The sequence below is a fragment of the Peromyscus maniculatus genome, chromosome 17, assembly GCF_049852395.1.
Source record: "Peromyscus maniculatus bairdii isolate BWxNUB_F1_BW_parent chromosome 17, HU_Pman_BW_mat_3.1, whole genome shotgun sequence".
Taxonomy (NCBI): Eukaryota; Metazoa; Chordata; class Mammalia; order Rodentia; family Cricetidae; genus Peromyscus; species Peromyscus maniculatus.
The window spans coordinates 19,790,256-19,802,068 of record NC_134868.1 but is presented as its reverse complement, the minus strand read 5'-3'; the positions used below and the strand labels follow the sequence as shown (position 1 = coordinate 19,802,068).

Here is an 11,813-nt window from a genome sequence, read left to right as displayed (position 1 = left end):
GATAAAGCCTTTGACAAAGTCTGACCAATAAATGTCAGTCTGAGACAATGTCTGCACGTCAGATCCCCACGGCTGGTTTGGGGGAATTGATTTAACAAGGTTTACACTTAATCTCTTTCTCATGAACTTCCTGTTATTCACTCCCAAAGGAAAACAACAAAGAGAGCTGTGGTGTCAGAGACAATGTTGTTAAAAATGCAGCAGATTTCTACAAGGGATAAGTGTGATAAATACAAACAAATAATCAAAGCTTCCCTGAAAGGGACTCTTAGGAGACCAAGTCACTATGCATTTGGTAGCCTGGTAAAAAGTAATTGCTACTGAAATCTAGAGGGAGCTAGAAAAATCTCCAAGCAAGAACATTCAAGGCTATCAGGGGGTTGATGTATTTCTGAATTGGGGATTTTGGTTTGAGCAATGAAGGAGATATTATGAACTCAGTAGGATCTCCTGGCTATTGAGTTCCCCAAATAACAGCAGGCGCTGTCGCAGTAAACAAAAGTTGCATTTCTATAGGATTTACTGTCATGATGGAGAACCATAGGAAAAGAAGGAAGGGCCTCAGAGTCAGACCTCAAGAAGTTTTGAGATAGATCTTTAGAAGTGAGGAATTGAGGAGGATTGGGCAGACACCTAATTATACAATTCTTTAGGATTGGCTGGCACCAGAAAAGTTTTAGAAGTATCAACTGTTATTGATAAGCAGGCTGCCTGTCAGAATGAGGATATTATTTCCTTTAATATGTTAATTTGTTGGCAATGGTAAATTTGAAGCCAATGACAAATTTAAATTGTTTGCCTGCAATCTTGCCTTTATCAGACTAGAGTTTTCTGGAAAGATTAGTAAATCATGTTGACATGGTTACAATTTTATTCTTTCATAATTAACCTGGTGTTAATTTCTCCAAGCCTATGACTTTAAATGGTATTTCAAACTGAAGATTATATAATAGTAACAAAATAATAAAATCTACAGTCTGATATAGAAATAAAGACCAGTATAATTGAAGAGTTCTAAAATTTGTCCCCAATGTATGATTTTAACATTACTGAAGAAGCTCAAAATTCATTTCTAACAAATACAGCACACATACAATTAGCTGTGATAATCAATCTTTTAGGTATAAAGAAAATACTACTATATACATTATTTATAGTGTAACTACCTAGAGCAGAATTATAAAATAATAAAAATTCAACTTGCAAACTATAAAACACAAATCAGTTTTTATTTGAAGACAAATATAAAAAAATAATTTAAGCTACTGTGATGGTTAATTTTGCTTGTCAACTTGACTGTATCTAGAGTCAACTAAAACAGAAATTGTTGTACACTCCTGTGAGGGATTTTCTTGACCAGATTATGAAACAAGAAGGCCCACCCTAAGTGTGGGCAGTACTTTCTGGTGGAGGCCAGATAAAAAGACATGGAGGGAGAAAACTTTGCTCTATTAATTCTTAACCCTCACTTTCCTTGGCAAGTTCATCTCATCTCGCTTGCAGCTAGGAGTCCTGGGACACTCCTTCACAGATATTAGAACCAACTTCTTCACGAGTTCAGCATAGACTGAAGACCCGCAGCTCCCCGGGGCTCTTCCAGGCCTTCAGAATTGGGTTTTGTGAACTGAGCAGCTTGTGGCCTCTCCAGTGTGGGACAGCTACAGACTCTTCAGACCATATCCTGTAAGCCAATCTAATAAATCCCAACTATAATATATATGCGTGTGTGTGTGTGTGTGTGTGTGTGTGTGTGTGTGTGTGTGTGTGTGTGTATTTATTCTGTTAGTTTTGGTCCTTTACAGAACCCTTACTAATACAGATTTTGGAAACAAGAGTGGAGTAACTACTGTGCTGGATTCAACCATGTTGTTCTTTTTTGGAAGACTGTGAAATAATTTTGGGGCTTGGGGCTAGAGAAGGGCTATGAATGTGCAGAGCTTACTGAACTATTATAGGAGCTTGGAAGATAGGGACATTAAGAAACATGTCAACAATGGAGGGATGGATTGCAAAGTTTTTGAGGGGTGGAAATTCTCTCTTAGAGCCATTTGTCTGATATTTTAGATTTAGGATCTTTGGAAGCAAAACCTTTGCTTTACTGGACAATGGATGCTAGTTAGCTGGGGCTGAAGAATCAGCTGTGATTAATAAGAGCCCAGCATTATTGAGGTGATATCTTTGGGGGAGTGTTTCCTCAGAGTCAGCACACAGGAGCTGTGATCCAGAGGGAGCCAGGGCTTCATCTCAAGCTGGCAGCTGAAGTTGGTAATGTTGTCTACATGGTGCTGACATTAGAAACATGAAGAATGTGTGAGTGAATGGGTCATGAATTCTTCCTCCTTGGTTCCAGAGAGCCACTGAGGCCAGGCAGCACGTGGCAAAAGACTCCAGGTATGAAGGGGACCCTTAGAGGTCATTATGCAAAATTACAAAAATGAATCCTGGGTTTTCAGACCCAAAGATGTTATAAACACCAGATCCTTGAGACATCTGCATACAGGAGTGGAACCAGACCAAGAGAGATGCTTGTTGCATGTAGTAAAGCTGGAGGGGTGGAGCCACCTAACCCTTGTTGACACTGGACATGGTATGGCAAGATTTGAAGTCTGCCCTGCTAGGGTTTAGTTCTGCTCTGATCCAGGTTTCCCTCACTATTGCTTTATTACTCCCTGTTGGAATGGTATTGGATACTCTGTGCCTTTGTATGATGGAAGTATGTAACTCACAGGGTGCTACAGGAAAGAGACTGCATTGAGTCTCAGTAGGCACTTTGAACTTTTAAACTGTGTCACAACTATTAAAATTATGGGACTTCTGAGGTAAGATTAATGTAATTTGAATTATTAAGTGACCATGAGCCTTTGTGGGCAGGGGTGGACTGAGGTGGTTTGAATGACATTGTTTTCCATAGACTCAGGTATGGAAGCTTGTTTCCCTGTTGGTGGTGCTGTTGGGGAGGCTTGGGTGGAGCAGCCTTTCTGGAAGAAATGTGTCACCATGGTGAAGGGTAGGCTTTGAGAGTTCAGTGCCTTTTTCTACTTCCAGCTTGCTCTCTCTTCTTCATGCTTCTGTTAAAGATGTGATCTCACAGCTTCTGGTTACTGCAGCCATGATAAGCTCTTATTCCTCTCAAGTCGTAAGCCAAAATAAGTTCTTCCTTCTGTAAGTGGCCTTGGTCAAGGGGTTTTACATCACAGCAACAGAAAGGGTAACTATACTACAAAAGTACTTAAGCAAACTCAGAGATCCCCCTGCCTTTGCTTCCTGAGTGCTGCAATTAAAGATGTGCGCCATCATCACCCGGGCAAAAGCTATATTTTGAAGTTGTGTTCCTTAGAGACTAGAGCTATGAGAACCAAATGATTTGTCCAGTCAATCAGAAAAGTTCAAATTACAACCACAAAACAAAATGAAGGAAGCAAGAAAGTAACTGAAATGAGATACAGGTTAAACTAAAGGAAATGGGCAGAATCTGACATTTATTTGAGTATGCACGGTGTATCTAAGACACATAAAGGCTGCATTTGCTGAAAGCACCGTTTGGGCCTGAAGTTGTCTCTTCTGCTTGGGTCATATTCCTGCTGAAGTACTGTATAGAGAAGTGTTAAGTTCTTAAGACGTGCCAGTCTGAGCCGGGCGGTGGAGTTGCACGCCTTTAATCCCAGCACTCAGGAGGCAGAGGCAGGCGGATCTCTGTGAGTTCGAGGCCAGCCTGGGCTACAGAGTGAGTTCCAGGACAGGCACCAAAGCTACACAGAAAAATGTGCCAGTCTAAAAACTGGCAATGATATTGACCAGTCTTAAATATATCTAACCTCTCATCCCTTTTCAAGCATTAAAATACCAATACTTTCAAGATCCCCAAACAGTGAATCTTACAGTCCAGTTTGCTCAGTGCTCAGGGATGGGGGACAAACACTGACCCCACATGGGAACCATTACCCCACAGAGGAAATCAGGGGACCCCCAGCCTTAAGTAGACAGGAACCAGTGCAAACTGAAGTGGCTTCTCAAGCAGTAACGATTTTCACCTTGTCAGCAGACCCTCCAAGCGGAAATCAACCAAATGATAAGGAGCACACACCAGCTTGATTAAAAATTGCTCGACTGGACTTCTTGTGCCAGGCTTTGCTTCGTCTCCTGTGTAGGCTTGGAAATTCTTGTCCATTCCCCAGAACAGGGCCTACAGTCTTCCCAGTGTCGCCACACCGACAATTCCTTTCTTACATCACTACCACTTGACTCTGATGGACTCTCAAGGTGGCAGGTGACAGAACCTGGCCCCGAGGAGGCTAGCAAACTCTGATAAGATGCAGACATAGACATATTGTTATTTGCTATCAAACACGATCCGGAAAAAAAAAAAAAAAGGATTGGAAACCCAATAGCTCCACCAAACTGAAGGTGTTATCCAACTGCTGCCCAGTTCTCTCATCTCACTTTCTACTAACAAAGTAGTACTTTCTGGAAAACAAAACAAATAGTGAAATGTCCCCCCCACTCCTCCCCACACCTTCCTTTGGAAGCACATTTAAAATAACAGTCGCAGGATCTTAAAAGACCTTGGAGGAAGTCACTGATAGAAAAAGAAAATTCAAAACAAGAAAAAAGTAAAAAAAAGATCTTTTAAACTTCAAAATATGGGAAGGATTCATAAAATTTTTTAGGTGTTCAGTTGGGAAACTTTTGTTTCACTTTCTAAAACTTAGGTATTCTTTAAAAAATGGATGCTGTTAAATAATATTACTACTGCTGCTGTTGCTGCTGCTTTTAATCCCTAGGCTTCATGCATGATGGGTAAACATTCTAACATTGGGCTCTACTGCCAGCCCTACTGTATTTATTGTTTTTAAAGACTACCAATATTTCTTTTATTTAAACACCTTTGCTAGAATTTTATTTGCATCAAACCGAGATAGCAGTAGGAAGATAACTATATTTAAGTGGAAAAAGTATGTGCTAAGGATTTAAAAAAAAATCCTGTCACTAATACATTTTGATACATGTTGAGTTTGTCGATGTTATGGTATTCATACCATGCTACACCCTGAGGCTGTTGGAAATGTGTGAAGCTCTCAATGCGGGTTGCCTCTTGGAGGCATTCTGACATCCAAGCCTTTTCCCAGAATTTGGCAAATTCTGGTGGTGTGCCAAGCATCTGTTTTTACAGCCACCCTTTGTGATTCCAAGTGCAATAAAAGTTGAGGATCACTGCACTGGGACAAGATTACAAGGACACTCCATTTCTACTTGAGTCACAATCCAGCCTGTCCTTAGCTTTTCTCTTCCTATAACTTTATTAAGATGTGAAGATAAACATGACAAATTCTTTAAATACACGTACACCAGGACCGCAGGAAGAGGGGGAATACATATCGACAATGTCAAGATCCCAAGTTATCTCAACACATTGTAATGGGCTGACTGTGGCAAGGTAGAGCTTCCTCATGTTAAATAACAAAGCCCAAATTAGGGGCGCAGGAGGGCAACCCTCCCCCACATGCAGAGCACAGACGTGACCAAATGGCAGTATGCATGCAGATTTCTTGAGAAATCTGGTCAACTTTAAGTGTCCGTTGCCTCAAGAGTTGGTTTTGGCTGCCAGAAAATAAACTTGGTCCAAGGCTATGTCAACAAATGCTTTCTCTCCGGACAAGGAAGACCCTTTTCTTGCACGCTTCACTGGAGTATGTTAAGTATGGAGCCATGTTCTGAACAGCGTACTTTATGAACATAAACTTAGCATGAAGGATGAGGGTAATTGGAGCTGTCGGGTTTTGAAATCTTTCACTGGTAGGAAAAGTTAGCCCTGGGAGAATGTAACAGAAATTTCCAAAATATTCGAGGATCGCACATGTGGAACTTAGGTGAGATGAAGTGTGCAAAATGCCAAAGTCAAAAGCAATGGATAGACGGGAGGAAATGACAACAATGTTCAATAAAGGGGAGTGTTCCCTGTTTGCAAGGCTATTTAAGTGTTTGTCTAAATGTCGGGTAAGGAGACCTCCATATCCTAGGATTCGAATCACAAGGGAACGTCTTTCCTCCATCTATAATTTTATGAATTTTGTACATTATTAATGTACGTAATACAGTTTTTTTAAATAAATACGATCCTTCATGTTTTGCACACTGTTGAAACTGCTTAACTGCAACTTCTGCAATCTGTCCACCCGCCCCAAGGAGGAGAGCTGCTGATGTCTCTCCTAACACAGCAAAGTCCCTAGGTGTTTTTCCAAAGGCAAACTGCATCACAGCAGATCGCTCTTTCAGCATATAAACTGCCCATCCTTGCTGTCTTTCTCTTGTAAACCGAAGGTAGGTCTTGCAGAAACTTTTGGGGTGTGTCTCTTTCAGTGTCCTTGAAGATTCTGGGGCTCATCTCTCCATCTGCTGGAAGTGTAGAACTTCCTGAAGAGCACTAACCTAGCATCTATCTCAACAGACTGCCCTGTGTTCTGAGATGTCCCACACTCTTACTTCAAGAGATATGACAAAGAAAGCGGTGGAGGTGGTGGGTGGAGAGGAGGACACTTCTTATCCGATGGCCCCAAAGGTCTCTGCCATAAAGATAACTTTCTCTCCAAGGATGTTTTGAACTCTCAGGCTGATTCCAAACTTCATGAGGGCTCTAAGGACAAAGAATGCACGGAGTTAAGACTTGACCTTAAGGGACTGCCAGGGTCAAAGCATGCCTCTCCTCCTACCCACTGTACTGTCCTCCCCCTACCCCAACCCTCCCTCCCCTCAAAAAAAAAAAAAAATCCCTCCTTTTGAGCAGTTGAGGCCAATTATGTGGCCTCTGAAACTGGTCCTGAGGATAGAGCTCCAGTCCCCAGACTTAACTTGAGCCTCTGGTCGCCCCCCTCCCCTCACCCCCTCCCAGCCGAGTCCAGGGAGAAGGGGCGAGAAAGGGAAAGCAAAGGAGAGGATGGAGGTGGGTGGAGGAAAGCGTGGGGCTGGAGGGAGCGAGCGAGCTTCCGAGGGAGAGGGGAGGGAGGGCAGACGGGGCTCGGCACGCTCCCTCCCTCGGCCGCTTTCTCTCACATAAGCGCAGGCAGAGGGCGCATCAGTCATGCCCTGCCCCTGCGCCGGCCGCCGCCGCCACCACCACCACCACCAGCACCGCCACCGCCGCCGCTCGGCCCCGCGCGCGCAGGACGCTCGAGCGCCCGGGAGCTCGCCGGCCTCGCCGCCGCCGGGCGCCCCGCCGCCCTCCTCCCGCCCCCCGGCTCCGCCGCCGCCGCCGCCGCCACCGCCTCTCCCGCGGCTCCCGCGGCCCGGCTCCTTTCACTTCGGGCGAGGGGAGGGAGGAGGGGGACGAGGGACCCGCGGGCTCCTCGGGACGGAGTGGAACATCTCGGGGTGACTGCGCTCCACCAACCCTCCCAATCCACCACCACCACCAGCAGCAGCACCAGCAGCACCAGCAGCAACCCCCCTCCCTCCCCTTCTTTGCAAAACGCCAAAACAAAACCCGCGATCGGCGGAGCCGGCCCCCCGGCGCCCTCGCTTCACCTCGCGGGCCGCCACCGAGGGCAGCTCGGATGTCCGGTTTCCTGTGAGGCTCGTACCTGACACCCGGAGCCTCAACCCCGGCTCGGGGCTGCCATATCCGAGGGCCAAAGTTGGGGGGGGTCTCCCCGAAGGAAACCGCGGGACTGGGACGAGGACGGGAGCTCAGGCTCGCGCCCTCCAGCCTGCGCCTGCCACCGGACCGGCTTCCCCTGCTCCCGGTCCTTCCACCATGCACTTGCTGGGCTTCTTGTCTCTGGCGTGTTCCCTGCTCGCCGCTGCGCTGATCCCGGGTCCCCGCGAGGCGCCCGCCACCGCCGCCGCCTTCGAGTCGGGACTGGGCTTCTCGGAAGCGGAGCCCGACGGGGGCGAGGTCAAGGTAGGTGCGCGGACCCCGGCGGGGCTGGGCCGAGGATCCCCCGCAGCGCCCAGCCCTAGACTGTGGAGCTTGCCTTTGCTGGGTGTACAGAGAACCTGCACTGGAGAGTGTGCATAATTATTTATTTAACCTTTGGATCCAAAGTTAGAGATTGGTGCATGCCTCCTTGGAGCAAAGTTTCTCTTCTTTTTTTTCCCAGTGGAAAGCTGTTACTAGAAAGGAAAGCAACTTAGAGGAGAGAAGGGCCCAAAGAGGTGTCCGGTAGCACAGATGGAGCATTCTCCTTCAGAGTGGTCTCCTAGTGCCAACAGGGGAGCTTGCACCCTGCCCTGGTGGCGTGGCTCCAGAGAGAATTTCATTGCTGTAGGGAAATGTTCTTTTCTTTCCCTGGCTGGCTCTTTGAACTCCAAAGAGCTTCTGGGGTGTGCGACGAGACAACTTAGGTTTCTGCTCTTGGAGTGTTTAGAGCAGGAGCCCCGAGGCTCTGGGAACTAGTTTGGAAAAAGTGGAAGTAAATTTAGTGACTGGGCTTGAGGGTTTTAGATTTTTAGGATTAACTTGAACTTGCTCAAATCTCGGATATAACAGAGACTGGAAGCTTTTAAATCGTAGTCACGAGAGTCTTTTTTCCCAACTTTATCAACTGCGTTTCTGAACCCTGGCTGTGAGATAGCAAAAACTGAAGAGTGAATGTGTTTGTTTTATTTTGTTTGTAAGTTAAAACAAACAAACAAACATGTTAAGGTGCTTTTGAAGACATTCGGATTCTCAAAAGAAGCCATCTATCTTGTTCCTGTGTACTTCTCACTGGAACCTTCTAAAGGATATTTATAAATCTTTGGAACTCCTGAAAAAGTTTTGTATTTACCGCACTGAAGGCCCCCTGGCTGGAACCAGGCTGAAGTGGTTTACTCTATCTGCCTGCTAGTGGGGGAAAAAAGCAAGGGGTGTGTTCCTCTCAACTTTCGGTTGACTCTATTGGGGAACAAAAACTAAATGTACAGAGATTAAATCACCTTCCCTGGGTTTTGTCTGAGATACACTTTAACACGGACAAGACTACCCTCTCAAATACCAAACTACCAGTGTGTTCTCATTTGGGAAAAATAAAGACACCAGAATTTGTAGTTCACTATGAGAATTGTAACTTTCAGCGTAAACATGTCAACTCTAGGGAGAAAAATCATTGTCCCCTAAATGCCACAAAAATAAAGCTCTGAACCCAGTAATACTTCTTGTAACTGGAGCCCTTCAGGTTTGCCAGACCTGGTCCCTTTCTGACTCTTCAAATTCAAAGTGACATAGGTATGACTTACTCGGACACCATTCCCATTGCCTAGAACTGACTCTGATTTACTGTAGGAAAGTGTGAAGCATTGGGTAAAACAAGAAACATTCCCTGATAAGCCAATAGCTTACACAACAGTCAGTTACCACAGAGTCAGTCCTGAATCACTGTGCTGGAGCGTGAGTGTGCGTGCGTGCGTGCGTGCGTGCGTGCCTGTCTGTCTGTCTGTCGGAGCACTCAGGTGTGTATTGCAGCAGGGTAGAGACTTGCAGGATAAAAAAGTTCCTTCCTATTCAATTTTCAAGGCTATTGTCATTAAGTGTCTCCTTTTCTCTGGAAATCTACATATTTTGTTTGCAAAAGTCTCTTTTCATGGCTAACCATCTTTTAAATTCTGTATGTTGAACAAGAACTGATACTTGGCATGTGATAGGATTTTTTTTTTTTTTTAATCTGTAGGAGGAAACTTTATTTGTATCTCTGAGTTTCATGGGCAGTGTGCTTTGGCAGTACTCAGCTGTTCCCTGGTGGGTGAAGAGGACCTTGACAGCCTGTTTTACTGATGCCTCCAGTGAAACTGCTGTGTCCTTGCTCAGTGGCCCCAAACACTGGTGTGAAGACTCCATGTCTCTCCCTAGTGGCCTTTCAAAGCAGCTCAGTTCCCTTCAAGCAAAGGAGAACCAGAGGGAAACTAGTTATAAGTTTCCTAAAACCTCAAGAAGGCATTTCACAAGATACAAACAAGATGTCCATTATGCATAGCAGTAACTCATACAAAGTTTTATTAATCAATAGATACCCATGTCACTTTTTTAAATTCACAAATATAGAAGAGCCAATAAGCTATGAGAAAACTTGCCATCCAGTCTTCCCTGTGGAACCCAAGGCCATGCAGATAGTTGGAAGTGAATTTAGTAGGTTCCCCTTTCTGTTTTTTTTTTTCATGATTGTATGATTTAATGAAAAGTTCTAAAATATTTTCTGAAGGGTGTTAATGCAAACAGGCCACTGTCAGAAAGCTAAAGCAGCTGGATACTGTGGACATAAAAAGAAACATTCCAAACTTGCTATCAAACTAATGAATATTGCTGAGCTCAGAAAAGCACCTGATTGCTGTAGCTAATAATTTGCAGTCTGAGTCTGGGTAGAACACAATCTGGTGAGTTGGAATTGAAAAATTTAGTTTTAAGAAAGACATTGGTTGACTACAAAAAATAAATCAGAAGAAAGACTTACCTCATACAAATTATCGGTATCAAACTTTTTCCCTTTTATGAAAAGTATATTCTTTTCTCACCATAATATATCCAGATTACATCCCCCAACCCCAATTCCTGCCACTTCCATTTTCTGTCTCATTAAAAAAACAAAAAGACTTCTATGGGGGAGCCGGGTGGTGGTGGCAAATGCCTTTAATCCCAGCACTTGGGAGGCAGAGGCAGGTGGATCTCTGTGAGTTCGAGGCCAGCCTGGACTACCAAGTGAGTGCCAGGAAAAGGCACAAAGCTACACAGAGAAACCCTGTCTCGAAAAACCAAAAAAAAAAAAAAAAAAAAAAAAAAAAAAAAAAAGACCTCTATGGGATGATAGTAAAATGAAATATAATGAGATAAAACAAAAACGAACTCATCAGGAATTGGAAAAAAAAGAAACAGAAAGAGCCCAAGAGAAGGCACAAGAAACAGATAAAAATCAAAAAGAAAGGAAAAGAGAAAGGCCTGACAGGACATTATGAAACAAGGAGCCTCCAAAGATGCTGTTGAGTTCACTTTCTGTTAGCCATGTACTGCTGGGCATGCAGCCGCCCACCCTCGACTGTGGTTTGTTCCTTCTGGGTTAGGGATGGGGCCATGTGTCCATTTCTTCTTTCAGCTCTAGGCCCCCATCTAGTGCAGGCCCAGCAGACCCCGCCATGCTGCCTCAGCCTTTGAGCTCATGTATGTTTTGATCATGTTGATGTAGAGGGCCTTGCTTCCTTGGTGTCCTCCATTCCCTCTGGCTCTGATACTCTTTCTGCCTCTTCTGCAGGGTTCCCTGAACCCCGAGGGGAGGGATTGGATGGAGACATCCCATCGATGGCCAAGTGTTCGAAGGTTTCTCACTCTCTGCATAATATGTCTGGCTGTAGGTCTTTGTATCTCCTCCTGCAGAAAGAAGGTTCTCTGATAGTAGCTGATCAAGTCACTGATCATACTTCTAAATACTTTTTTAAACTCTTTAAATACAATATTTTAATTTTTCTTTGAGAATTTTATTTATGTATACAATGTATTTTGCTCATATCCACCATCCATTCTGCCCTTCCAACTCCTTCCAGAGCCCCCCATCTCCCAAATCTCATGTTTTCTCAATTTTCTCTTGAAAAAAGGTATGCAAATATGCAAGTCTTTACATAGTTTGGTTTACCATAGGCCAGATTTTCTTTATCCATTTTTTAATAAGTCTGTATTCTTCTGTGTGTTTTAGTTTGTTATTTATGCTGTCAACTAACTCCATGGCAGTGTTCTTCAAATTGCCATATGTTTGCCTGCACCAGAAGTCCCTAGAGGTCATTGTTTTCTCTTTTAACCTGATAGCAAGTAAATCTCTGGGCTTTGGTTGGGTGTATACATTTGAAATAATATCCCAAGT

The 11,813-nt window shown here is 44.4% G+C and overlaps 1 protein-coding gene and 1 long non-coding RNA gene across 2 annotated transcripts in view; one reads left to right on the top strand and one right to left on the bottom strand.

Annotated features, from left to right (window-relative positions):
• Positions 1–1,205: 1,205 nt before the first annotated feature.
• LOC107401537 (uncharacterized) lies at positions 1,206–7,711 on the bottom strand. The gene is made up of 2 exons (XR_001578391.3): positions 7,575–7,711; positions 1,206–6,631 (listed from the first exon to the last, which is right to left on the bottom strand). It is a non-coding gene; the product is annotated as an uncharacterized LOC107401537 (long non-coding RNA).
• A 36-nt stretch (positions 7,712–7,747) lies between these two features.
• Vegfc (vascular endothelial growth factor C) overlaps positions 7,748–11,813 on the top strand; it is a 103,591-nt gene continuing 99,525 nt past the window's right edge. The window contains exon 1 of the mRNA XM_006970908.3: positions 7,748–7,894. Coding sequence (XP_006970970.1) covers positions 7,748–7,894 — 147 coding nt within the window. The remainder of the gene's footprint in view (positions 7,895–11,813) is intronic.